The following is a 27,172-nucleotide window of genomic DNA, read 5'->3' as shown; positions in this document are numbered from 1 at the left end:
CAGTGCGCAAAGGTTCTCCTTACAGTCATAACACCTCCCTGTTGCTGTAGTGTTGTTAAAAACTGGGCTGATGCAACTGACCCATGAAAAGGTTTAGTATTTCGGTGTTCTATTTGCTGAGAGGAGACTGCATATTTACCACACTGAGAGAGTTACAAGCTCCAAAAAAAAAAAAAGCATTTCTTTAGAATGTCTCTAAAAGCAAAAAGAGTGGACAGCAGTAGACACAGTTCAGCTTCTCTTTTTTTGCAAAAGGAAACCATCTTCTTTCTTTTATTTATTTTATCACGCAAATACATTTCCATGTCTGAATTTGACAAAGAAGGTATATAGTGGGTCCTTAAATCAAGCACTGAACAGAAAGGCCTGCTGAGATCATCAGTTGCATTGATCATAAACGTAGATCAATATTGAAGGACTGAGAGAGAGAGAGAGAGAGAGAGAGGAAGGACGCTTTATTGTCCAACTGTTTCTGCTGAACTTTTTATTCTGCGAGCATTTATCTCTTCTGGACAGCAGCCAAATGGGAAACACTGATTTATTCGCTCTCAGCACAGAGCTGAGTGGACAAAACGAAGAGAGCGCAGGGAGAGCAGAGCAGAGGAGAGACTCTGATTATTGAAGAACTGAAGGTGAAGAATAGGAGAAAGAGAGAAATATGGTTGAAATGTCTTGTAAAGACCTCGCACAGGTCATATTCATCTCGGTCATCTCCGTTCCGCCGGGTAGAGCATCCCTGAAGAGTTATACGTGGAATTCCCCATTTATGCTTGTCAGTACAATTTTAACAGGTTATGACTGCAACAGTAAAGAAAGCAGGGACAGGATGAGGAAACAGATAGGCTATTTTGCCAGACTGAATGAATGAACCAGTTTAACTCTAGTCCAAGACGTGATGAAGTCAAAAAATAAACCTACTTATTTCAAGAGTGACTAACTAAATATCTATTCAATTAGTCAGTAGCCTATTTATTTGTTACATACTGTTACTTAATTTACTAATTTGCTAGTCATTTCCCTGTTGTTGTTTTTTAGTACCCTTATTAATCTTACTTGTATTTTTTTTTATTAAAAAGTTGTCATTTTGACCCTAATAATTCTGAAACTAGTAAAAAATGAATATTTATTAGAATAGGCTACAGTTTAAATACTTCCAATATTGGCAAGCTGAAAATTTACTCACCTTCAGGCCATCCAAGATATGGATGATTTTACTATATTGGAACCAGTTTGAAGAAATTTAACATTATATCACTTGCTCACCAATGGATCCTCTGTAGTGAATGGGTGCCGTCAGAATGAGAGTCCAAACAGCTGATAAAAACATCACAATAATCCACAGGTAAACCACACCACTCCAGTCCATCAATTAATGTCTTATTAAGTGTAAAGCTTTGTGTTTCTATTAAAAAAAAATCATTATTAAGATGTTTTTAACATCAAACTGGTGCTAAAATATGAGTCCTCTATCCATAATATTGCAGTGAAAAAATCATCTTGTCTAAATCAGGAGAGAAATATGGACAGACCAAGCACTGTATACAAGTGAAAACAGTCGAAAACTGTTCTAAACAAATATTTTAGTGGATTTTGATGCGAGAGGACAACGGGGATGTTAAATGCCTGAAATGCCTTTAAAGTTAAATGCCTGAAATCTGATCACTGGATTAAGCCTTTTTTTTTTTTTGACATATTATTTTTTTTTTACAGAGGGGATTTTGGATATATTTATTTTTATCACTCCATAAAATACTGTCTAAATAAATAAATACATTTAACCAAGTTTTTATGAGTAAAACGGTATATAGCTTAGCGAGGCAAATTAGGCTCTTTGGTTTATGTTAGTGAGAAAATGGCTTTTTAGCAAATGTAATCAAATCTACAGATGTAAATAGATAAAGTGTAATAAAATAAACACTTACATGTGTACTTTGAATGTTTTCTGTGCTAGGTTACCTGTCATTATGTGGTTGTCAAGTGACAGATCACCTCATTAAGACTGTAGTCTGTGTTCAGTGCTTGTGTTTGCTTTGAAAGTGCCCTTCCCTTCTCTCACGTTTCACTGCGACACACTGGGTCAAAATTACTCCGTTATACCCCACAAACCCCTCCCACCCGCTCCCATCCACGCCTCGGGTTTTTACAAAGCCCAGTTTGCGGAACGGAGGAGCTTTTGATTATGCAACCTGGTCCACTTTCATGCACATCATGCCAATGCCACTGCAATGCAGCATCGACCGCACTGCTGCTGCTGTTCTGCAGTAGTATTACTGGCACGCCATCATCTGACTAGGCGTGTGTTGAGTATTGATAAGGAGTGATGCAGCGAGAGTGAGCCTATAATCATCACGCCTATATCCCCCCACCGTCTTTCTTTTACTGGTGAGAACAGGTGCAGAGCAGTTGTTTCACATGTAGTCTATAGTCTGCACTGACTATAAAATACTTTATAAAATCACAGAATAATATCTGTGATAATGTTCGACTGAAGAGAGACAGATGCACAAAACTATTTCGGCTAAAACCTGTCCAAAGATAAGAACAAAAACCCATATGTGTAGTTTTGGAAAAGACGCTGCTACAGCAACAGACAGCAACCCATGCATCTTCATAATCTGTCATAATTAATTAGGCTAGTGTAATTTAACTGTTTGTTTAATTTAACTTTAATAATAAAAATTTTTAAATTCCTCAAAAAGGCATAAGGCTAAGAACCCTCCGCTGGATAAATTTGTATGTAAAAATGTTGTAATGTATAATTGACTTTTGATATTATTCTTATTAATATTTATACATATTTAAAATGTCACCACTGTAAAATACCAAATCAATTATTCTATTTAAAATTTATTTTGTAAATTTAGTTGAATAATTAAAGCAGAATACCAGTAAAAGTGATTCATCTGAAAGGTAAAATTAATCTGACAGATAGACTATTTACATATTTATTTATACAGTATAATAGCAGCTATATTAAAGGGATAGTTCACCCAAAAATGAAAATTACTTCATGATTGACCGTATATGACTTTCATTCACTGCCATTATAAAGCTTGGAAGAGCAAGGACAATTTTGTTTTTCTGATTGTATGTGTCTGAAAGGAGAAAGTCATATACCAGTGAGTAAATCATGAGGTAATTTTCATTTTTGGGTGAGCTATCCCTTTGAGAGATATTTTGGTGGTTGCTATAATTAAAAATCATCCCCTAATATTAAAAGAATCTACATTTAAATGAGTAATATTTAGTTGAGTGTGTTTTAATAAGGGAAGTTTTGTTATAGGCTATGCATGTTAATATTGTAGGCTATATCAAGTCAGATTTGTTATTGATTGTGGTAATGGACATTTCAGTAAAAAAAAAAAAAATTTGAGTAATAAATCAAGAAATTTCAAAATGTATTTTTTTATAATAAATGAAGCGCCAGTTGATGCTAGTTCCAGTCAGTGGGTGGCAGCAGTGAGCTGTGACTCGCCCGCTCCTCCAATAGAAACGGAGAAAGAATTCCCACAGCGCTATCCTCGATTAGCATTGACTCCCGATTAATCTGCCTCTGTTGGTGATTTATTAAATCTATCGGCATTCGATATATTCGATACTGTAACACCTGTTATCACGCAAGGGAATGTACTACAGATAATCGTGTCAACGTAAGTAATGTGCTAACACACAGCTCGCTAGCATGTAGGAGGAGAGTGTGTATAAAAGGACTCGCGAAACTTTACTGGAAGCTAGACTCGACATCTTCCGTTTATTAATAACTTCATTTCACAGCTCATCTGCCTTAATGTAGTTTATTAGTCAGTAATGTAAGTTAGTCAGCATTAAAGTAAGGATGATACAAATATCCAGACTTAGTGGTGGTCAAAATGATTAAACACCAGTATTTTCACCAGCTAGTTATCATTTATTTTAAGCATCTTGGAGACGTTGCCACAGTTCTTCTGGATTTAGTTACTGCTGCAAGTACTACAGTGCATCTCATCCTCTTGACTGCACCAGATTTGCAGAATCCTGCAGTGATATGTTACTCCACTCTCCCACCAAGACATGCTCAGTTGTTCTTGAACATGTCTGGCAGGACACATTGTTACATGTGGTTTGCCACGTCGAGGACAATCAGATGTTTTAGGACAAGCATGCATCTTATATTACAGACACATTAGTTTATTTTTTTAGCCACATCTGCAGTCCTCATGTCTCCTGGACTATGGCATGTTCACACAGGTGATCAGGGACCCTGGGCATCTTCTGGTGTTTTTTAGAGTCAGTAAAAGAAACTAATAGTATAATTAGCCTAGTTGAATTTATGACTGCTGATGGTTAATTAAAGGGGTCATATGACGTTGTTAAAAAGAACATTATTTTGTATATTTGGTGTAATGCAATGTGTTTGTGGTTTAAGGTTCAAAAACCACATTATTTTCCACATACTGTACATTATTGTTGCTCCTCTATGCCCCGCCTTTCTGAAACACGTGGGTTTTTACAAAACTCATCGTTCTGAGAAGCGAGGCGTGCTCTGATTGGCCAGCTATCCAGTGTTTTGTGATTGGCCGAATACCTCTTGCATGAGATTGAAAATGTTACGCCCCTTACCGTATTGTGATGCTGTGTCCCGGCATGACGACACAAAAACAATATAACCCATTATAAACGAGGCTTTTGTTGCATCCAGTGAGGACATAATTACTGATTATAATGACTTTTTACGCAGCACGATGCAAACATTACCATGTCTGCATTTGTGATCTGAGAAACAACAAGCACTACTCTACACTGCTCAAAACTCATGTTTGAACTCATAAGAAAAGCCAGGCAAAGACTGTACCATCTGCGACAGCTGAGGAAATTCAGGGTCTCACCAGCAATCCTGAAAACTTTCTATTCAGGGACCATAGAAAGTGTATTGACTTGCATCTCAGTGTGGTATGGAAACAGCTCCAATCAGGACTGCAAAGCACTACAGAGAGTTGTGCGCTTAGCTGAGCGCATCTCAGGGTCTGCTCTCCCCTCTCTGCAGGACATCTACCTCAAACGCTGCAAAAATAGAGCTGTTAAAATCGTCAAGGACTCTAATCACCCTGGTAACTGTCTATTCACTTTGCTTCCATCTGGTAAGAGCTTCCGTAGCCTGATGGCTAAAACTGAGAGACTTAGGAGGAGCTTCTTCCCCCAGGCCATCAGGCTCCTAAACTCTAACTCTGTGTCATAACATCACTTGACTCCATATAAATATCACTATATCAATAAGCTATTCATAATTTTTTCTACCTCATATTGCTGCTATTTAAATACCCTGTACCACTTTTTTGCACATTCTTTTGCATATTCCTGTTATATTACTATTTATGTCAACAACATACTGACCTGCACATTTATATTTATATTTTTTTATCTTTTATTTTATTCTTTTTATTTTTTTTCTACTTTTCTTTTTCTTAATATTTGTATACTTTATAATTGCACTGTCCTTGGAGCGGACCTGACCTACATTTCACTGCTGGTTATACTCTGTTTAATTGTGTATGTGACAAATAAAAAAAAAATCTTGAAAAAAAATAAATAAATCTTGAATCGTCAGTGGCAAATTCTTTAAATAAGAAAACATACTTACTGGCTGCGAGTCAGAAGCACCAGACTATCCTTGCAAAGTAAAAAGTTGGAATTGCCCCACTTTATAGAAACAGCCTTTGTGCAAGCCAGCATTGTAGGCTACTCTTCCAGGTTCTGCACACACTAATATTTGGGTTGAACTGTTCTGGAACAGTGTTGTAAATACAACTTAACCACTGATTTCTAGTTGTGTCCTCTTTTGGAAGCCCCAAAAAAGTACTTTTGCTTTCACAACAAAACAAAGCGTCTCCACAACATGGTGCCGGCGGCAACAACAATACTACAGCGAGAATAATAGTTCTGCCTTCTTTCTTTGCGTATACATTTGGGCGATGTTTTGCAAATGTTCCCACACCGTGACGTAGACATGCTGGGGCGTGTTTAAATGAACCGTTTTAGGGGGGCGTGGTCGAGTCTTAACTTTGATAAAGAATATCTCTTTGGTTTTGAGACTTTAGTCTTTGCAACTTCAGGGATCTTATCCATGCACAAACAGCTTGTAACACTCCAAAGAGAAAGGAAAACTTGAAATCGCATCATATGACCCCTTTAAGTCATTTGGACACGTGCTAGATTGTAAATCCTATATATAAAAAAGCTATAAATTATTTTTGGTGGGAAATCAGTATTATGCTAGACACGATCTGTCTTTCATCCAGTACTATTGTACTGAGAGTCTATTGTGATCAAGTGCTTCTCTGTGGTTCTGTCAGTAGATGGCACTATTTCCTTTTGTTTTGATGGGCCTGGTGTCTGCTGACAAATATGTGCTCAGTTCCAGATGCTTGATTGTATTATTATGAATTATTCCAGTATCAGTGATACAGCATTAGGGAACAGACTGCATGCAGTAGCTCTATCTGTATTTTTCTTTGGCTCATCTCTCACCTCAGGTTAAAGCTCTGGTCTTGATCAGCACGTTGTAAGTTGTCTTTATGCTTATCTCTTCCTCACTCAACTTTTTTAAGACTGGGTATGCAGTATTTGAAGCTCACACTCTTAGGAAATAGTACCTTAATGAGATGTTACCACTAAATAAAAGAGCACTAAGACTGATATGGCAATGTCTTGTAAGCTTCTTTATAGGCTATGATTTCTTGCAGCTGTTGCGTTATCAGTACTTTGTGGTGCAGCACCTTCTCTGTGCAGATCATATCAAATATATCACTATCGATGTGACGCTTAAATTAGGTTGTAAAAGAGGAAATGCAAACAGACACAGATCCTTGTCCACCACACCTAAGTTTAATGCTCCGCATACAACACACCCTTCCAGATGAAAAGGAAATGCATGGCTAAAGAGAGAATGCAGGCTCATGCAATCACATACTGAAGCATGCCATACCTGCTCCGTCACTCTGGGCATTGAGGTCACAGATTTTGAGGATGCGGCTCTTTTTCGGAGCACAATGACACAGTTTAGTTGACAATTTGTGTTAAAAAAATTTTTTTCTTTGTTTGGCTATAATTACCTTTTTTGCATATCAGCATAGGTTTATCAGCAAGTCAGATTATCATTATCAGATTAACATTCAACACATGCATGCATATATGTATATATTTATTAAGTAATTAATAAATATTAGTGCTGTGTATCACCAGCAAAGATACAATACGTATCACGAAACAGAGGCCACGATACGATACGTAATATCACGATACGGGACTACACTGAATTTAACCTCTGAAGAATTGAGTAAAACAGCTGTTTATTAAACACTGCATGCTATAGGGCCATTACTAACTATAGGCAGAGCAGTCAGTTGACCTCTGCATTATGAAGGGCCTCCATAACTGTACCACAATACAATATACTTTAGGTAGTGACATATGTTTAATGTTTACATTGCGCACTCCCCAGCAGGTAAACTATTCTTGTTTTTAAGACCATAAATAATAATGTACTCATATTAATATATTAAAAAAATCATCTTAACATTGCTGGTAGGTTATCATTGCACAAATTAACACACTCTCCACATTTAAAAAATAAAAATTAGAAGAGTTCTAAATTAATGCGCCGTCTTCGCTGTATCTAACGCGCACACACACACACACACACTCAAGGGGCGGTCACACTGCACTTTTCGTTCCATTGACTTGGGATATATCAGAAATGTTAAGGCATTTAATGTTGAAAGTGTGTTGTGGAATTATAGCGATGTGCTGGATTCTACAAAGGATTCTGATTCATCTGCTAAAAGCAAGATAAGAAACACAACCAGTTCGCCTCTCCCCCAGACAGCCAATCAGTGCGCAAGAGCTGTCTTGTCCCCGCCCCCTGGGCCGGACCTGCCAGAGCTGCTTTGTGTAAAGCATGCAGGGGACCGCTGTCCTCCTCCCTTTTACTTTAATGGCTGTCAGAGACACCGAATAGAGTGAGAGCAGCTTGAAAGGTGCTCCGTTTGATTCAGAAAGCAGCAGAAAAGAAAACACTGCTCACACCATGATGCCAGGACATGCTAGAAACCCACACGTGAGTCAGATGCCATTTTCTCATTTGCTTTTCCTTGTTCCTTCTGCCTGCTTCCATCCCTCTCCCTCCCCCGTTTGTAATGTTTAGGGTGCAGCTAGAGTCTTGTGATGCCTCTTAGCAGGGATGATGAGTGTGTGAGCTGGAAACATGGTGGGTTTCTCAGTATCTTGATGTGGACACTTAGTCAGAATGGTATTAGTGATGTGACTTCTGGGTTTTATTTTTATGTGGAGTAGATGACAAACACAGAGGCTGGTGGGACAGATGGACAGTGCCCTAGAATCCCTCTAGTATATAGTAGGACAAATGTGAGAGTGATGAAGATTTCCCAAAAGGCCTATCAAATGCCTTAAACTATGCCATATGCCGTTGTAACCTCATTTTTGGAGGACGCGTGGGAGTTGGCCCTGAAGATGTTCTGTAGTCATGTATTGGCTATAGAGCACAGACGCTGTACTGTCTGAGACCTTGTTCATGTCATACTACGAGAGTAAAATCACGTGCGAGTGAATCTTTGAATAAGTCATTATAATACAGGGTTCTTCTGCGTGAAGAACCTACATACACATCAATTAAATGTCAGGTTAAGTTTACTTCACGAGTGCACGTTTAGATTGAAAGTTTGTGGTCTGTAAGATTTTCTGGGTAAAAAAACAGCTTCCACAAAAAATGTTTTCAACATTATTACTAATAAAATGATGGCTGCTGAAAATTCTGTTTTGCCATCACAGGAGTAAAGTACATTATAAAATATACTAAAATAGAAAATAGTTAAATGAGTTTGTAATAATATTTCCTAGCCTTACTGTTTTTTATTTTTTAAATCATAAAATGCAGCCTTGATGAAAGATTATTTAAAAAAAAAAAGAAAAAATCTTAAACTTTACAAAGGTACACTACATTGTTTTGAATTGACCATGGCAGCAAACACAGATTTGTTGTGAGGCACACACAAGACACTAAAATATTCATTCATTCTTTTGCTTCGTTTCATTCATTCGTTGATCTGTATGTTCATTTGGTCCAGTTAAACCAGTTTGTGTTTTCTAACGTGATTAAATCTCTGTGACATGTATTTTACCGCTTTACCGACTATACATTTCTCAGTGGCACTTGATATTTAATTATGAATGAATGTACAGTGCATTTAACATACTGTAATGATTTACATATGATTTACTCTTCTTCTATTATAAATATTTCTGAATTAAAATTAATAATGTTTTTGTGGGATATAATGTCAAGCTGGTGTAACCAACCTAAGATTCAAATGAAGAATAAACATCTTTTAAAAAAAAGAGCTATATTAAGGAGTTTGGCATAATTTCTTTATTTTTATGTTAATAGTAGTATTTAGTAATTAAGTTGTAATGAACAGTGATGAAGCAGTTTGTTAAATTAGAGGAAGTGTGGTTTGACCAACATGAAAAAAGACATTGAAAATGATTTACATAAAAAATACATTGATTCGGATATGTACCCATGTTCTAAGAGCATGAAACCTCTAGGACATGTCTATTATTCTTTGTAGCAGTTCATTAATAGTTCAGCTCTCTGGTGCATTTGGTTTATTATGGCATTTATTTGTGACAATTTACATTTGACACGACCCGATTTTCCAGTCATCTTTGGCTTAGTGACAGAGGATGACTCAAACCACAAACTTGAACATATTTGCATTGCCCCCAAGACACACCCTTGTGGCATTCCTCCATGTTTGGGATAGTTTTCTTTTGAGTGTGAATGGCTGAAAGCTATATCTCCTCTAATATTAATATCATTGAATATCGTTGTATGGAATCAGTAATATTATGAGAGAAAATGCTTTACTTGATCAGAATACCACAACATTTGCTTTGTCTCTGCAGTTATATTCTCCACGGATCGCATAATATATTTGTTTTGTCTTCACTAAATATCTTTTTGTTGTGAAATATTTACTGATAAGTAAAAAAAAAAAAAGCACTGAAGCAACTTAGGTGGTACTGGATTATCCATACTCATCCTTAGAAAAATAATGTTAAAGTGTAACTGTCAAATATGATACAACTAGGGTTGGGCGATATGGAAAAAAAAAAATCATATCACGAAGACTTTTTTAGAAATATCGCGATTTCACGATTTTATCACGATTCTTTGTCATGTTGGTTTTACTATTTTGTCTGAGCAGTGCAGCCAAACTAATTTCCCTATTATAAAGACAAGTTCTTTCAAGGTAACAAAATATTAAAAAGAATAGTGGATATTTAGGCCAAAGTGGGCGAAGATGAAAATCTTTATTATTTTATCTTTGTTATTAAAAAATAAGAACAAAGATACACATTAAAAATACACATAATATACAAATAAAACAAACAGTGTTTAATTTTCAGGTACAATATTCATATTTAGCAGGAGCATTCAAGAAATTGATATAAATATAATATACAAAATAAAACACTATATAAATTGATTCCTATTAAAGTAACTTTTTTCAGTCAAGAGTAGTGTTTTTTTTCTCTTTGTGTTTTGTTGTTTTAACGTTAAAAAATAAAAATTCTGTCATCTGTCGATTCTGTTATAGTGTTTTATATTTATTCCATTTGGTTACCCACATTCTTCAAAATCTTCTTTTGTGTTCAGCACATGAAAGAAATTAATACAGGTTTGGGACAACATGTGAGTGAGTAAATAATGACAGAAATTCAATTTTAGGGTGATCTATCCCTTTAATGACAGTCGACAGCATGTTTAGTTCTGTTCCTTTAAGACCTGCACGCATCTAAAATACAGGCACGCATCCGTTTTTCTCTCAACTGTTTACTTTCATTTTAGACATAACCAACTGAGTCTATATGTAAACCTTGTGTGTTTTCAGAGTATTAGCTCAAAAGATAACTTAGTTGAGTAATCAGCCGCTGTTAGACAGCGCGTGAATGAAAGGTTTAACCGGCAAGGCTAATAACGCACGCAAATAATGTACTTTTGTGATTGCGAATAAGTGCAGTGTCCCGTGAGAGTAACTCTAGTTAACACTGATGTCGTGTTGTACAGTATAGACGGCGGCGCCAGAACTGTAACTGATAGAATGTGTGCTGTAGCCCGATACTACGATATTTCTCCAAAAGCAGATCGTGGAGACATTTTTGTCGTCCACGATCAAAAATCGTCATATCACACACCCCTAGATACAACAGGCTTTTGAGAAGTTCATTGTATGTTTTGCCCCACAATACAAAATATAGAGCTTTGATCATAAAACTACGCATTTAAATATAATTTTACTAAGGGAGATTTGGAGTGACTACTGATATTTATAAGTATTTTATGCAAGTAGTCTGCTGTACTATTAGAGCCTAAAATTATTAATGAGTTACATGATCAGAATTTCATCCTCAGGTTTGGCTATATAAATGTCAATATCTACACTGCATATTTTTGCTCAGTTTTGGTGCATATTTTTGCTCCGAATAAAATGGAGAAGTTTTTTCCTTTGTGTGAGCCCAGTATTTCTGTCACAGTGTCATATACGTGACCCATAAAGCCTAATGTATTAAAAATTAAAAATTTGTATGGAAAATTAACTGTTCCATTCCAAAAATTACTTTTTTTCTGATTTATTTAATCTGTCAGGATTTACAGTTAAATATAGTTTGTCTTTGGTGGGTTTGGTGATTTCTCTATAATGCAGTGGGACTTTGGCGCTCATAACCGTAGCCACTATATTCCATGTACTTTGCTTCTGCTACTTTCCAGTTGTGTTGTTTACTTAATGCCTGTAAAACAGGGTTGAAGTCGTAAAAATGGTCAATGTCCAAATATACAAGGTACAAGCATTTGAAGGTGTGCTCTGGCATTGACAGAGCGTTTAGCAATGTGTGCTGCAGAAAAGGATTGTGTATTCAGGCAGGTCACTTTCATAATGGATGCATAGTTTTATATTCCTCTATGAAGTGACATAGCAAAATATACCTCTTTTCTTTCCTTATTCTGTTTTCATGCCTCAGAGTGTTCAGGTCAGGAATACTCATGTAAGTATGATCTTTCTCAATTTGTAAACCTCTGGCATGAAAGGCTTTCTCTGATTTACTACAATAGTATTTTCATTGTTTTTTTCTTTTATTTAAGCATACAAGCAAAGGTTTGGAATTTGTATGATTTTTGAATGTTTTTGAAAGTATCTTATGCTCTCTGTGGCTGGATTTATTCAATCAAAAATACAGTAAAATCTGCCTTTTTGTGAAATATTATCTTTCTTTTCTAATATATTTTAAAGCTGAATTTTCAGCAGCTGTTACTTTAGTCTTTAGTTTTGCACAATCCTCCAGAAATCATTTTAATATGCTGATTTGGTGCTCAAGAAACAATTCTAATTACAGTTGTGTTGCTTAATATAATTTTGGGAACTGTGATATTTTTTGCAACAATATAAATGGGTTCACATCTCATTGACGATTACGGGTAAGACTGCTAGACTATGCTGATCATAAGTTTTGCTGTCACTTTTGATCAATTAATTGCATCCTTTCTGAATTAAAGTATTAATAAAAAAATATATATGTATTTAGATACATTAAGTGCAATTAAAAGATCAAATTTGATGTATAGTTATTATTAAATGTACTACAAGGCAAGCAGACGGCCATGAACACAATATGCAAACTTTCACTTGTCCTCCCATACAGCAAAACGCTTATTGTGGCATAATGGACTAAATTTTAATAATAATATAATAAGACAGTTCATTAGCCTATAAGTCTTGTTGACACAAAGATACAGACCAGCACATATGAACGAGCATTATGAAATGCATTAAGTGATATTAAAAGGATGCAATGTGTTAAATTGCACGTTAAACGTTTTCCCCCCCTTAGAAAATCATTTTAAATAAAACACGTAATATAGCTTAATGGACAAAGACAATGAAATAAAAGAGCTGTAGACCGTTTATTCTATCTGGAAAAACGTTTAACGTGAAACTTTGCATGTTGCTTTTATTCTGGGTAACCTGCCTGTACATTAGTTATGTATATTTGAATAATGATGAGGAGCATATCGAGTTTGCTCTTGCAGGTCTTGTCTTTTTCTTCTACAGATGACTTGCAGGATCCTGTTCGTTACTGTACTAAATTAGTTTTAATCGTTTAAGCACCACAGTGTCTTGTCTCCATGGCAACGCACACGATTCATGCCGAATGCAAGTGACGTCGCAGGTAGCGGAAAGTGCAAGCGGCGATTGCAAGTGACATTGTAATTTAGTTTCTTTTTTCTTGTCTTCACCACCTGGCTACTGTTGTAAAATGTTGAGCGATTCAAATAAAAAATAATCAATAAATAGAACAAAATAAAAAAGACTGCAAGTGACGTCACTCGCGGAAGCGCAAGTGTCTGAGAGTGTAAGTGCAAGCCAGACCCTTCTCGCGCATTTAGAGTGTGATCTTTCACTGCATGATTCAGTCTATTAAAATGCATTAAGAATGATCACACAATTCAAGATATGGGGCAGAAAATGTATATATATTTGTTTCGTGTCGTTTTTTTTTCAAAAATAAGCATGATTAGAAATGTGATATCGGTTTTATACAACAGTTCAATAAACAATAAGTTAATATTAAGAGACTTACATTTTAGACACCATATTGCCTGTTTTTACTCCATTTCGCTGACAGAAAATCATTCCAAACAGCTACAGCACTGTTTTGCGTCTCCGAGCAACATGACAGTGCTTCATTCCTGAATGAATCAACAGTTTAAATGATTCGGTTCAGTCGCAATGACTCGCTTATTAACAGTGACTTTCTGCCACCTACTGGTGGTTTTAATGTCACATTTAAAGTCTTTTCATTTTAAAAATAATTTTACATATCAGTATTCAATGTTTTGTTTAAAATGTAAAACAATTATGCATTTATAACTGGTTAAAGCTGCATTTAATGAGCTGCATTAAATAGTGTGTAAATACATCTAAATGCCACTTCAGATGCAACTTCTGCGAAGATTCATTTTGATGATCTTTGACTTTCCTTTTACACCCTGAAGAAGATATCACCGGTTCATCAAGTTCGTCGAAATTATCCATCCTCGATCATTTTTAGTCCGCTTTGATGAAACTCCTTTCAGCTAGCACGCCTTTTCAAAGTGAAAGTAGCCTTGTCACCTGACCTGAATACAGTGCGCTGATTCGCTCAATGGACTTGTCGGCTTCTGTTTAAAAACAACAAGGGCGGCGCTTGTCGGCTTCTGCAGTAAAACATGAACTCGCGATGCCTTGAAAGTGGACAATACAGGCTTTTTTGACAAAATGTGTTTAGGGTTCAGATCGCGTGTGCTATATGTGGAGAATAATGTGCAGCAATCAGCTCTTTTTTTTTAAAGTGCCGTTTATCGGATTTTGCAAATTAACTCTCTCTCTCTCTCTCTCTATATACATACAGTGGCGTAACTTTGCTTTGAAAAGTGGTGGGGACACCGCACAACTCTAGTTGTGCTATTTAGTTTTATAGTTTTGCTATTTGTTTATTTAATAACCGAATTTACTTGGGGACTGAGTTCAGAGTTGGAAATGCACTTAATTTTCACTTTGATGTACACATGCATCACATTCACAAATATGTCTATAAACATCCAAATAAGCAAAACGTAACATTCAAAATGTGAATGTTACGTTTTGCTTATCACAACACATCCAGGGTAGCTAATATCAATCAAAATACGCAAGATAAATATGGCGAACTTACCAATTCATGGTCAGCTCAGCTGCAGCGTATTCATTAATTGCACAATTGTGTGTGTGTGTGTGTGTATTACGATTCATTCTACTTTGAATTACTTGCATATGTTCTCTTAATACCAGCTGGACAACTTGCTAAAAGCAGTGTGATCGATGCACGCGCTGAACATGGAAGAATCAACATTATGTCAAGAGTCAAGACAAGTCCACAAAATGTTTCCTCATCCAATCAAATAATTTAACCAATCCTGAACTACAAAACCTTGTGTAAAACATGAGTGAGAGTTAATTTGTGTTTAAAATGGTTAAACTACCTTTATTAATTAAATAATGAAATAAATGAAATTGTTTTGACTAATCTTTTTTTTTATGACGTTTTTATAAAAGCTCTATTTTTTCCTCCCCCACCCCACATGTAAAGGCTAGTTAACGGTAAATGTTGCTACCTATAGCATAAATGTTAAAACGTCAACAAAATGTCCAAAAGAAAGTGTGGAAGTGATATAAGAAGCTTTTTAGTGAAGCAGCCACGCACAGTAAGTTACTTTGCTTAACACGAAAACATATTATATTTAACTTACGTGAATATAGACATGTCGCTAATCATGTTTTCTGGCGGCTACTGGAGCGCGCTGTGATTTAATACAAAACTGAATTAAAGGACTATGAACTAAAGTCATAACATAGAATTGTCCTGTTGCCTAAAAGTGCTTTAACTATTATTCAGCCTTCAATGATGGACAAATGCCAATATTGCTTATGATTGCAAATGTAAACATTTAGATCCTGGGTTGAACTAGTAATTTTTTTCCCCAGAATCAGACAAATGTGCCTACTGACAAAGAACAAGAACAGGGAGCAGAAAATGTAGAGGTAAGAGTAAGACTAAAATACAGTATAAACATTGTAGACTACAAATACATTTTAAAAGAGGTACAGGATCTGTAGACTAATTATAGGGAAAGGAAACTACATATCCCATGACGCATATCGCGTATCTCGCGATAGTTTCACAACGAGACTTAATATTCATCTTTGAGGACGTTGAAAAGCTTCTGACCGGCGGAAAAATTTGTTAAATGAATTAATTAGATTATGAAGAGTGACGATTTGTAGATGGTGCTTTTCCTTTAATACATACCTTACGCAATCTATTTTTCAGTTACTTTTTAAAAGTGGTGGGGACAATATCGAGCCTGGTAAAAAGTGGAGGGGACATGCCCCACCCGTAAATTACGCCTATATATATATATATATATATATATATATATATATATATATATATATATATATATATACACACAGTGGTGTGAAAAAGTGTTGGCCCCCTTCCTGACTTTTTTTTTTTTGCATGTTTGTCACACTTTAATGTTTCAGATCATCAAACAAATTTAAATATGAATCAAAGATAACACAAGTAAACACAACATGCAGTTTTTGAATGAAGGGATTTTTTATGAAGGGAAAACAAAATCCAAACCCACATGGCCCTGTGTGAAAAAGTACAAAATCACTTTCTCACACCACTGTATATATATATATATATATATATAATATTACAAGCGCCAAACTTTTGCACGGTAGTGTATTAAACAGATCAAGTTCCAATCTTGGATGATCATAGGTCAATACAGGGTTCAAGTTGTGCTGAAATTCAGTATACTAATATCTATTAACTTTAGTTTACATGTCAGGGACTATGTCTTCTAGTGGAAGGATGGCAGTAAATAAACTATTGCTTTTAATGATTTTGTTATGTAATAACTTTTTCCAAAGTGTGACTAAGCTAATAGCTAAAAATGACTAAATTTGCATATTCATTCTTCTTTATACATTCTCAGAATACTGTATACATTTGTAATCATGTTCATCATTTAGGAACTTTACTATCTGAGGACCCAGAAAGCACAGCAGAAGATGGAGCGATCGGAGAAGAGTTTGAAGGAACCACTACGCGTGTGCGTGGCCACCTGTAACAGAGCGGACTACTCTAAACTCGCACCCATCATGTTCGGCATCAAGTCTCAACCTGAAATCTTTGACCTGGAGGTGGTGGTGCTGGGTTCACATCTCATTGACGATTACGGGTAAGATTGCTAGATTACGCTGATCATAAGTTTTAAGTTGTAAGTCGTTTAACTGATACATTAAATTGTTTAAGGAATATTGCATGTCAGAGCAGCTGACAATCATAATAAGTAAATTTGTTTTGTCGTTCCAAACTGAAATGCTTTTGTTTCTTCAATGGAACACAAAAGAAGGTATTTTGTCCATGCATTGAAAGTCGGTGTGATCCAAAGTTGTTTTGGTCCGCACTGGTTTTCATTTTACAGACAAACAGTTGAGACATTCTTCAATGTTATTTTATTTTATATTTTTGTGTGTGTGTTCCATGGAAGAAAGCAAGTCCTACTGGTTTGAAATGTGTCATGAGGGTGAGTAAATGATGATAGAATTTTCATTTAATGGTGAACTGTTCCTTTAAACAGATCTGATCCTGATCTGTATTGACTGTAATTTAGGTGATAATGTCTCATAGCAGTAATATAAAGAGAGATAACCCACAGGTCCAGTAACTCTCTTCATCTGGGCTTGACAGCTTCAGAACATGAATCAGCACTATTTCTCACTGTTGCCATGGAAATGTTGGAATGCAGCTCTTGACGGGGGGGGGGCTCTTGGCTCTCACAGTGGGCTGCTGATGGTGGCTAGAAGCCATTGTCTTTTATCAGTGAAGCCAAACCAGTCTTGACTCCTCCTTGGGTCATGTAAACTTGACATTACCTACAGGGAGCAAAGACTCTCTTTTTCAAAGTACAACATGCTGTCTCTTACCACTCAGACTTTGGTTTCTACATCATTTCTGTCTTTGATGCTAAATAATAAAAATAAAATGATATATTTTGAAAATTGACTGAAAATGTTCACCATTCTAACTGTAACATACAGCTAAGATGTTGTTGTAATATTTGCATGCTGAATCCAAATTGGTCTTTTTCAAATTTATTTGCATACTGAATTGTGATGGATCTTTCTTGCTCTTTGATGCATAGTTATGCATAGCATCGCTAAAATCAATAATAATCATTCAAATTTATAACAGATTTGTTTGACAGGATGTGCAATAATTTTAATAATGGATTAAAATGAATTTATTAAGTAAAATTATTGTTTTAAATATTTTTAGATATTTAGTGTTCAAAATAATCATTAATTGCAGCATAATTGCAGGTATAATTAATGATGAGTTTCTTTCTTGCTTTACCAGAAACACGTTTCGTATGATTGAACAGGATGAGTTTGATATTGGCTCTAAGTTGCACACCATTGTTCGTGGTGAGGATGAAGCTGCTATGGTGGAGTCTGTGGGTCTCGCGCTCGTGAAGCTTCCTGACGTGCTCCAGCGTCTTGCCCCTGACATTTTGCTCGTTCACGGTGACCGTTTTGACTCTCTGGCCTTGGCGACGGCAGCGGCTCTAATGAACATTCGCATTTTGCACCTGGAAGGTGGAGAAGTGAGCGGCACCATTGATGATTCCATTCGTCACGCCATCTCCAAACTGGCACACTACCACGCCGTCTGCACGCGCTCCGCAGAGAGACACCTCATCTCTATGTGCGAAGACCACTCTCGCATTTTATTGGCTGGCTGCCCGTCATACGACAAGCTGCTTTCAGCCCACCAACGAGACGATTATAATGATATCATCAAGTCGTGGCTTGGTATGTACTATAGAGGAATGGGTGGAGATGGCAGTTGCTAGAGATAAACAATGAAGACTATGCAATTAATAATTTTAATTTCTGACTAATTTTAAGTTTAAAAACTTCTAATGCTGTCTTTTATGTATATGTGATTTTATTTATTTCTTAAACAGGGAATGAAGTGAAGGAACAGGACTATATTGTAGCTCTGCAGCATCCTGTTACCACAGACATCAAGAATTCCATTAAGATCTATGAGTTAATGCTGGACGCCCTCATCTCCTTCAACAAGAGGACTCTCGTTCTCTTCCCGAATATTGATGCTGGTCAGCTCTTTCTCTTGTTTTTTTTTTTCTGTCTGTCTTTTCTCAGTTTTTCCCCACTTTTGCTTCCTGAGTACAGCTGCAGTTTCTCTCAGATTGAAGTGCTTTGTGTGACCCTCAGAGGCTTTATCAATAGTGTAAGATAACTTACAAGGACTTTAGAAACAGACAAAACAGTTTGGTGGTTTGTTTTGAGTTTGGTGTTAAATACAGGTACTACTAGTGGCAGCAGTTAAAGCATTGTTGCTGTTTCTTCCATTGGAATAGAACTGTTTACAGAAACAAAAGGGTGGAGTGGGTGGCGTAACCAAAAATTCCTTTCAAAGTATGTGTCATTTTATATTAATTGTTAAAATATAGTTGTTTTTGCTGTTACTTTCTGAAAAAATTGCAGACATAATATATAATCAATGTTATTTTAATATTAATTATATGCTATTGTAATATTTATTCATATTTTGAATTAGGCTTTGTTTTATGTATTCAGTTTTTGTTTTCATTTTAGTTATTATTATATTGTCTGCTGTTCAACGTTTTTTTAAGTTACTGCAAAAATAACTATATTTTGACAATTATGTCAAATGTCAGGGACTTTCTATTGTAATGAGACATTGAATGACTATTTTATTATTTATCCATGTTTTACATTTGCTTTTAGTTTTGCTTTTTTTGTATTGTTTTCATTTTAAATGAGTTTTTTTAATCTAATATTTCTTTCATTTTATTTAAGCTTTATTTCAATTGACATTTTTAGTAGTTTTAGTTAATGACATAATTTAATATGCCATAATTGTAGTTTGAATTAAATGTAAACTGTGGAAAAAATAGAATTGTGACTCTTATGAGCCAGACTTTTGGATTAATTGTTCAAAAAACTTTAAAGGTCATTGCACACTGAGTCTGAAATATTTGCATGTTAAAAAATAAATACGACCTCACGTTGTGTCTATCACGTTTACACACTGCCTCCGAAACTTTCGTCCGTCATAAAAAAAAAATTCAGATCAGGTTCGATTTTTTTTGGTGTTTTCGCATCCGTAGCAAGCAATGAAAATCAGACACACATTTATTAATTATAAACAATCTGTGAGGGTCTATGGACCCCCCCCCCCCCACCCTAAAGGGCTCAGTTACCAGGGCAACCATCTGATAAGGCTGTTTAATTGCTCAAAAATATGTGAGGTGAGATGTGACGTGCCGTAAGAACGGACCCTTCTGAAACCCACGCAGTGCTCATACAAACAAAACTTTCCACCTTGTCACTCATAGACAAACCTTTCTACAGATAAACATGCATCCCAAAATTTCGGACTCTGTGTGCAATGACCTTACCAGTTGAAACGGTCTTGTTATAAATAATATGCTACTGAAGTGTAGTAGAATTCCGCCCCATTAATCCTATATTGTTCTGCGTTTTGTGTCGTGTAGGCAGTAAGGAGATGGTTCGTGTCATGAGACGGAAGGGAATCGAACAGCATCCGAACTTCCGTGCGGTCAAGCATGTTCCATTCGATCAGTTCATCCAGCTGCTGGCACACGCCGGCTGCATGATCGGGAACAGCAGCTGTGGAGTTCGTGAGGCTGGAGCGTTCGGAACACCTGTCATTAACCTGGGGACTCGCCAGACGGGCCGAGAAACAGGTGAGATTAGTTATGAATATGAATTACTGACCTTTACAGAGGAAATTAAAACATTATGGCAGGATATGATCACTATTCTGTACTTTTTATATAGTGTTCATTTCCATTCAGGATGTACAGTAATTAAAGGGGTCATATGATGCTTTTTTAAAGATCATGATTTTGTGTATTTGGTGTAAAAGAATATATTGACATGCTTTCATTTTCAAAAAACACATTATTTTTCAAATTCTGTACGTTATTGTGTTTGTGTTTGTTGACGTAGACATGTGGAGGCGTGTTTGAATGAGCCGTTTTAGGGGGGCGTGGCAGAGTCTTAACTTTGATAAAGAATATCTCTTTGGTTTTGAGACTTTAGTCTTTGCAACTTCAGGGATCTTATCTATGCACGAATAACTTGTAACACTCCAAAGAGAAAGGAAAACTTGAAATCGCATCATATGACCCCTTTAATTTTGATCCTTGAAATCAGCATGGCATGTTTGTTCTTCTGAAAAGGCTTGGACTGCTTATTGTTGAACTGAGTGTTTAAATCTTTAGTATGAGTCTTGATGGATCAGGTTTACCAATTCGTTATTTTGGCAATAGGGGAAAATGTTCTACATGTGCGAGATGCAGACACGCATAATAAAATATACCATGCCCTGGAGCTGCAGTTTGGAAAACGCTACCCCTGGTAATAAATTTGTATATATTTTTTATATATATATATATATCTGTGGTAAACTATATTTAAGATATTTTTTATTATTTTATTTTTTATTACGAATATTTTAATAAACATAAATACATTTAATAATACATTTTTAGTATTTTCAGTTGTCAGTTTAATTTTAAGTTTTAGTAAATTTGTTATATGCTTTTCTCTTTTTTTAATAAGTTTTTTTATATTTCTATTTATTTTTTTATTTATACATTTTACTTGGTAATTAGTACTAATTTAGTTTGCAATTTAGTAATTTTAGAACTTCAACTTATTTCATTTGTGAGTTAAGGCAACACATTTAAGGCGTGTGATTTTCTTTAAGATTGCTTTTAATATAATTATAATTGTATTTCAGTTAATGCTTATATTTAACAATATCTAATAGTTTTAGTTGACAATAACAACTCTGGACCAAGTGATTCATAAACTGATATCAGGCAAACTGATTTATCAAACAATAGCATATTTGTAATTATGGGAATCATTAAATTATCACATTATTATAGTTAGATAAATGGGCTCATTTTTGGCCATTTTTAGATATCTCAAATGTAACCTAACCGTAAACTCAGACCCTGAACATGACCTGTATGTTCTGGCTCTGTAAACTAGCTCCAAGATCTACGGTGATGGAAATGCGGTCCAGCGCATCCTGAAGTTCATGCAGTCCATTGACCTTTCTGAGCCACTACAGAAAAAGTTCTGTTTCCCACCGGTAAAGGAGTGCATCTCTCAAGATATCGACCACATTTTGGAAACGCAAAGTGCCCTTGCTGTAGACCTGGGGGGGACCAACCTTCGTGTCGCCATCGTCAGTATGAAGGTATGCAGAGCAAACCTCTGAAGTCAGGTGTTCAGATCCAGTTCATCTTTTAGAAGATGCAGGACATGCTCTACTTAGTACAGCAGCTGTGTTTGCTTATGATAGGATGTGTGTGCCAGACTGTGACCTGTTTTATGCAGCAGGATATGCAGCACTTATGTAAATATTTAATTTATGTGACGCACACAAGTAAAACAAACAGTGGCAGGTTTGATCAGAAGGGTTGTGTGATCTCTTTCTGTGTGTGAATAGTGCAGTTTCTTGACAAACTGGCAGACTCGCCATTAAATGGAATTAGTTTAATTATATTAGTTTAATGAAATATTTGGCTATAAATGCTGGATTTAGACACACTTATTTCAGATTTCTGTATTTTACAATATTACTCATCATTCACTAAAAATATTTTGAAACAGAAAATATTCATTTATATTGGATAATCTCAAAATTACCAAATATCTGCCAATTAATCGTTTTGGCTTATATATTCACCTGTTATTTCATAAACATTATAAACCTCATACTGGTGCTCAAGCAGTCTAAAATCATCAAGTAAATTCCATATTTAAATGTCTACTTGCTGCAATTTGACCAAGTGTTTTATTGGTTTAGGTGTATAACTATCACAGGGTCCATACCTCTCCATAGTGATGAAGTTCACGACAAATGATCAAATCAACATTATAAAAGCAAAAAATAATTCAATCTGTTGTAGCAAGGACAGATTATTATTATACTGTTAATTTTTTTTTAAATTTGCATGCATAAAATTACCGTTCAAAAGTATGGAGTCTATAAAAGTCTCTCATGCTCACCAAGGTTGCATTTATTTGATCAAAAATACAAAAATGTAATATTTTGAAATGTTATTAAAATTTAAAATAACCCTTTTAGATTTTAATATATTTAAGTGTCATTTATTCCTGTGATGGCAAAGCTGAGTTTTCAGCTTTAGTGATACACGATTCTTCTAATATGCTGATTTGGTGCTCAAGAAACATCTCTTATTTAAAAAACAATTTTTTTTATTACCAAGAAAATCTTTTTAAATAATCATTATTAATATCAGTTGTGCTGCTTAATTTTGTGAGATACTTTATTTTTATTTGATGACTAGAAAGTCTGAAATAAAAATATTTTGTACCGTAAATGCCTTTACTGTCACTTTACTGTCAATTTAATGCATCCTCGCTAAAAGTATTAATTTATTTAATAAAAGAATTTACTATGCAATTTTTCCTGCAGAATTTCATTTTGATGGTTTAATAGTTGGTTGCCTTTGTTGCTTCATATTTCTTTGTGTGTTATTTATATTTCCTTAGACATGAAATTAGGTGTAAATTCATATTTTATAATGAAGATTTCATCTTGTAAATGTGTGCTTGTGTTTCAGGGTAAAGTGGTTAAGAAATATATCCAGTTGAATCCTAAGACGTTTGAGGAGAGGATAGAGCTGATACTGACCATGTGCAAACAGGCCATGGCTGACGCCGTTCACCTCAACTGCAGAATCCTGGGTGTCGGTATGTCTGCGTTTGTCCCAGGTCTTTTTCCGTGTGTGTAAATTCACTCACTCATTCACTGTCCATTTCTTTCAGGTGTGAGCACAGGGGGGCGTGTGAACCCACAAGATGGGATAGTCCTCCACTCCACTAAGCTAATAAACGAGTGGAGTTCGGTGGACATCCGTACACCTCTTTCTAGTGCACTTCATCTCCCTGTGTGGGTCGATAATGACGGTAACTGCGCCGCCCTTGCTGAGAGAAAGTTTGGTCATGGGAAAGGCATGGAGAACTTTGTCACCATTATCACTGGAACCGGTTTGTTCCCTTTATTAGATCCCTTTCTGTTAGTTGCTAGGGGTGGTGGGCTTTCCCTTTTTTTGATGATGTAATCAATGAGACCTGACAGACTGGTCACACTGGTTATTTAGGTTACTGCAATCTCATTTTACCTTTGGAGGGTTATTCTCAAGAAACAGTGCTAATTATGCCTGATTTTTTTTTTCCATTTGAAAAGGTTATAGCTGAAATCTCTTTATATAAATATGTTATATATAATAATATAATTATGTTAAAGATCATTTTATACATAATATTAATAATGTAAATATGTATATTTTTATGTACTTCGCCATTCAAATATTTGGGGTCAGCAAGATTTTTGTATTTTTTTATTTATACTTTTATTCAGTAAGAATGTATTAATTTGATCAAAAGTTAATTATATCCATAGTAGGTCACGGGGCAATAATTACATCTTTTTCTGGGAATGAACCAGAAAACACTGAGAAATATAGTTTTTTTCTATAACTGATACAGGTATATATATATATATATATATATATATATATTATATATATAATAGAAATGCATGATCAAACAGATATCTGTTTGATCACGCATTTAATGCCATGTCCCTGCAAAAATAAAGACTAAAATTCATATAATTGTTACTTATATTTGACTTCTGTGACTCTGCCTGTAATTAGATTTGCCTTGTGTTTACTTGTGCAGGAATCGGAGGTGGTATAATCCAACATAATGAACTGATCCATGGCAGCACGTTTTGCGCGGCAGAACTGGGACACATCGTGGTTTCATTGGAAGGACCAGAATGCATGTGTGGCAGCCATGGCTGCATAGAGGCCTACTCATCAGGTCTCGCCCTGCAGAGAGAAGCCAAGAGGCTCCATGACGGTGAGGCAGTCAACAGTTAGACTAAAACACGCTCATCAGCCTCGCCCACTCTGTTGCAAAATGTTTCGGCTTTTCAAGTTTTTCTTTTTCAGTTGATAGTGAACATCTAAACTGGCTTGAATTCCTGTACTATTGTTTGTATTTGTCCAAACTTGTATTCCTTTCCTCCTCAAGCCTCAGCCTTTATCTATTCATTCTTTAAAGACTAAACAGACCCAGCCCTGATATGACAGAATAATCACACTGAATGCTAGCCAACAACGTGGCATAAAAGAAGCGACACCTACTAACATTTTTCTGTAGTGTAATAGTGTCTCAACATTTGATGGATGTCTTGTTCATTTATTTTAGTGACAGTTTATTTGAATTTCTGCTTTACAATAAGGTCCCATTAATGTGTTAACTAAGCAGTACATTTGTTACAATAAAAATAGAACTGTTCAAGTCCATTAAATAATAACAGATACAACTTCTGATTTTAATATAATATTATATTATTAAACTACATATATTTTAATATTAAGGAATATTAGAACCGTATTGTAGTTTAATGTTTAAAAAATCTTTCTGTAATTTTATTTGAATGAGATATTCTATAATTTTTATCATAATAAATATCACAATAAATAATCACTGATGAAACTGAATCATATCTGTTCCTAGAAAATCTTTCTTTTCTTTTTTGCCTTTTGCTATTTGATGAGGAAATGATGGCGATTTACTACCATTACTCTGAGAGTGTCGTCATCTTTTTTTTTTTGTATCAAAATAAATACTTTTTTGTTTAAATTTAATTATGCCGTATACCAGTGGTCGGCAACAGGTGGCCCATCTGGCCTGCGCCCGTAGCCAGATTATTTTGATAGCGCCTGGTTCTGAAATAAATCTGTCATGACAGCAACAGTTACTCACAATCAGAGTGTGTGGGCGGAGCGGAGTGATTCCCTGGTCACAGGCAATTCTGGTTGTACTTTTCATCAATTAATATGGTGAATTTGTTTTTTTGGCCCGATGCCGAACTTACTTGCCGTATATTTTGCCCCTGTTGTATACAGTAGTAAATGTAAGTAAATTTGTTAATTTAAGAACATTGTCCCTGTTAAACAGGTTCAAAATAGCAATATAGTTGCTAATTTTGTTAACAACATTTAATGTCTAGTTGTTTCAAAGCTTTTCTAAAATTAATAAACACTGGTTTCATTCAGAATCATTAAATAATAGTAACATCCTAAGTTTGGGTTTGTGCATAACAAATATTACCAAGTTAAAATAAAATGTAATTACATGTTTCTTTCACGTTTAATGACAGAGGACTTGCTGTTGGTGGAAGGAATGACTGTGAATAACAAAGAACCGGTGAATGCTAGTCATCTCATCAACGCTGCTCGCCTCGGCAACTCCAAAGCCAAGAGTGTTCTTCACACCGGTAAGATGCACATTCAAGTACATACGTTGTTCTGAGCAGATTTGGTGTGAAGAAAAGCACTGACAGCCTCTCTTCTGTTCCCTAACAGCGGGAACTGCCCTGGGTTTGGGCATCGTGAACATCCTGCACATGATCAACCCTTCTCTGGTGATCCTGTCTGGTGTCCTGGCGACGCACTATGAGAATCCCGTTCGTCAGGTGGTCAGCCAGCGCGCTCTCCTCTCGGCGCAGGGGACCAAGGTCATGGTGTCTGAGCTCGAGGATCCTGCGCTGCTGGGTGCTGCCAGCATGGTACTAGACTACACCACTCGCCGCACCTACTGAAAGAGCTCGAAGTCCAGGAACCAATCAGTTACAGACTTAAAGACCGAGGGCTAATCATGTGCTATGTCATTGTTAGTATCATAGTGGCTTCTAAGCCTGACCTAAACACTTTTATTCATATAGTTTGTACTATAGTCACATATAGGTGCTATATTATTTGGGATCAATTGCCTAATGAAAGATTTGTTTTTAATTTTGAAGAATGGTTTAAGTATATGAAGGATGGTTTTATTTAATATTTATACAGTGGAACTAAAGGGTATTTGTTACAAAGAGGCTGCTATAAAAACTGCTATGGTTTCATTACCCATTCTGTCTATCTTGCTTTCTATTGTTTGTATTTTTTGTTGGAGGCAGTCGCATTATCCTTTGTGCCTTATGCAAAGCCTTTTTTGTTTTTTCAGCACCATATGTTTCATTGTATTTATTCACTCAGCCTGTATGAATGAATGAAAAATGTCTGTCCAGTATGTCTACAGTACTTTAATATTTAATTTGAATCACAGAACCTGTAGAATCGTTTACCTATGTACATAAAAATGATTTTAAACAAAGTCTCCTTTTATTGCCAGTTTAAATAATATATCTTGCAATACATGTAGAAACCTTAAATTTGCTGAATATTTGCTGAATATTGCTCTATATATATATATATATATATGCACACACACACACGCAGATTACAGACAGCAAATTCCTAATCCCAGCTGAATACCTCTGGTGG

The 27,172-nt window shown here is 35.6% G+C and overlaps 1 protein-coding gene across 7 annotated transcripts; it reads left to right on the top strand.

The window, feature by feature from the left end:
* The first annotated feature begins 3,485 nt into the window (after positions 1–3,485).
* On the top strand, positions 3,486–26,999 carry LOC306873524 (bifunctional UDP-N-acetylglucosamine 2-epimerase/N-acetylmannosamine kinase-like). Of its 7 annotated transcripts, none has more exons than XM_079422875.1 (13): positions 3,486–3,650; positions 15,618–15,674; positions 16,680–16,888; positions 18,070–18,524; positions 18,680–18,832; positions 20,258–20,470; positions 21,059–21,146; positions 21,789–21,999; positions 23,393–23,522; positions 23,598–23,819; positions 24,516–24,698; positions 26,008–26,124; positions 26,213–26,999. In XM_079422875.1, the coding sequence occupies exons 3-13, from the start codon at positions 16,719–16,721 to the stop codon at positions 26,446–26,448; spliced, it is 2,178 nt and encodes a 725-aa protein (XP_079279001.1). In that variant the 5' UTR covers positions 3,486–3,650; positions 15,618–15,674; positions 16,680–16,718; the 3' UTR covers positions 26,449–26,999. The 7 variants fall into 7 exon arrangements, with proteins under 7 accessions (XP_079279001.1, XP_079279002.1, XP_079278998.1 ...); XM_079422872.1 differs by lacking the exon at positions 3,486–3,650 and adding an exon at positions 7,914–8,092; XM_079422871.1 differs by lacking the exon at positions 3,486–3,650 and adding an exon at positions 11,949–12,102.
* Positions 27,000–27,172: the final 173 nt, after the last annotated feature.

This window comes from Barbus barbus, assembly GCF_936440315.1.
Source record: "Barbus barbus genome assembly, chromosome: 8".
Lineage (NCBI taxonomy): Eukaryota > Metazoa > Chordata > Actinopteri > Cypriniformes > Cyprinidae > Barbus > Barbus barbus.
This window is presented reverse-complemented; position numbering and strand designations above follow the sequence as displayed.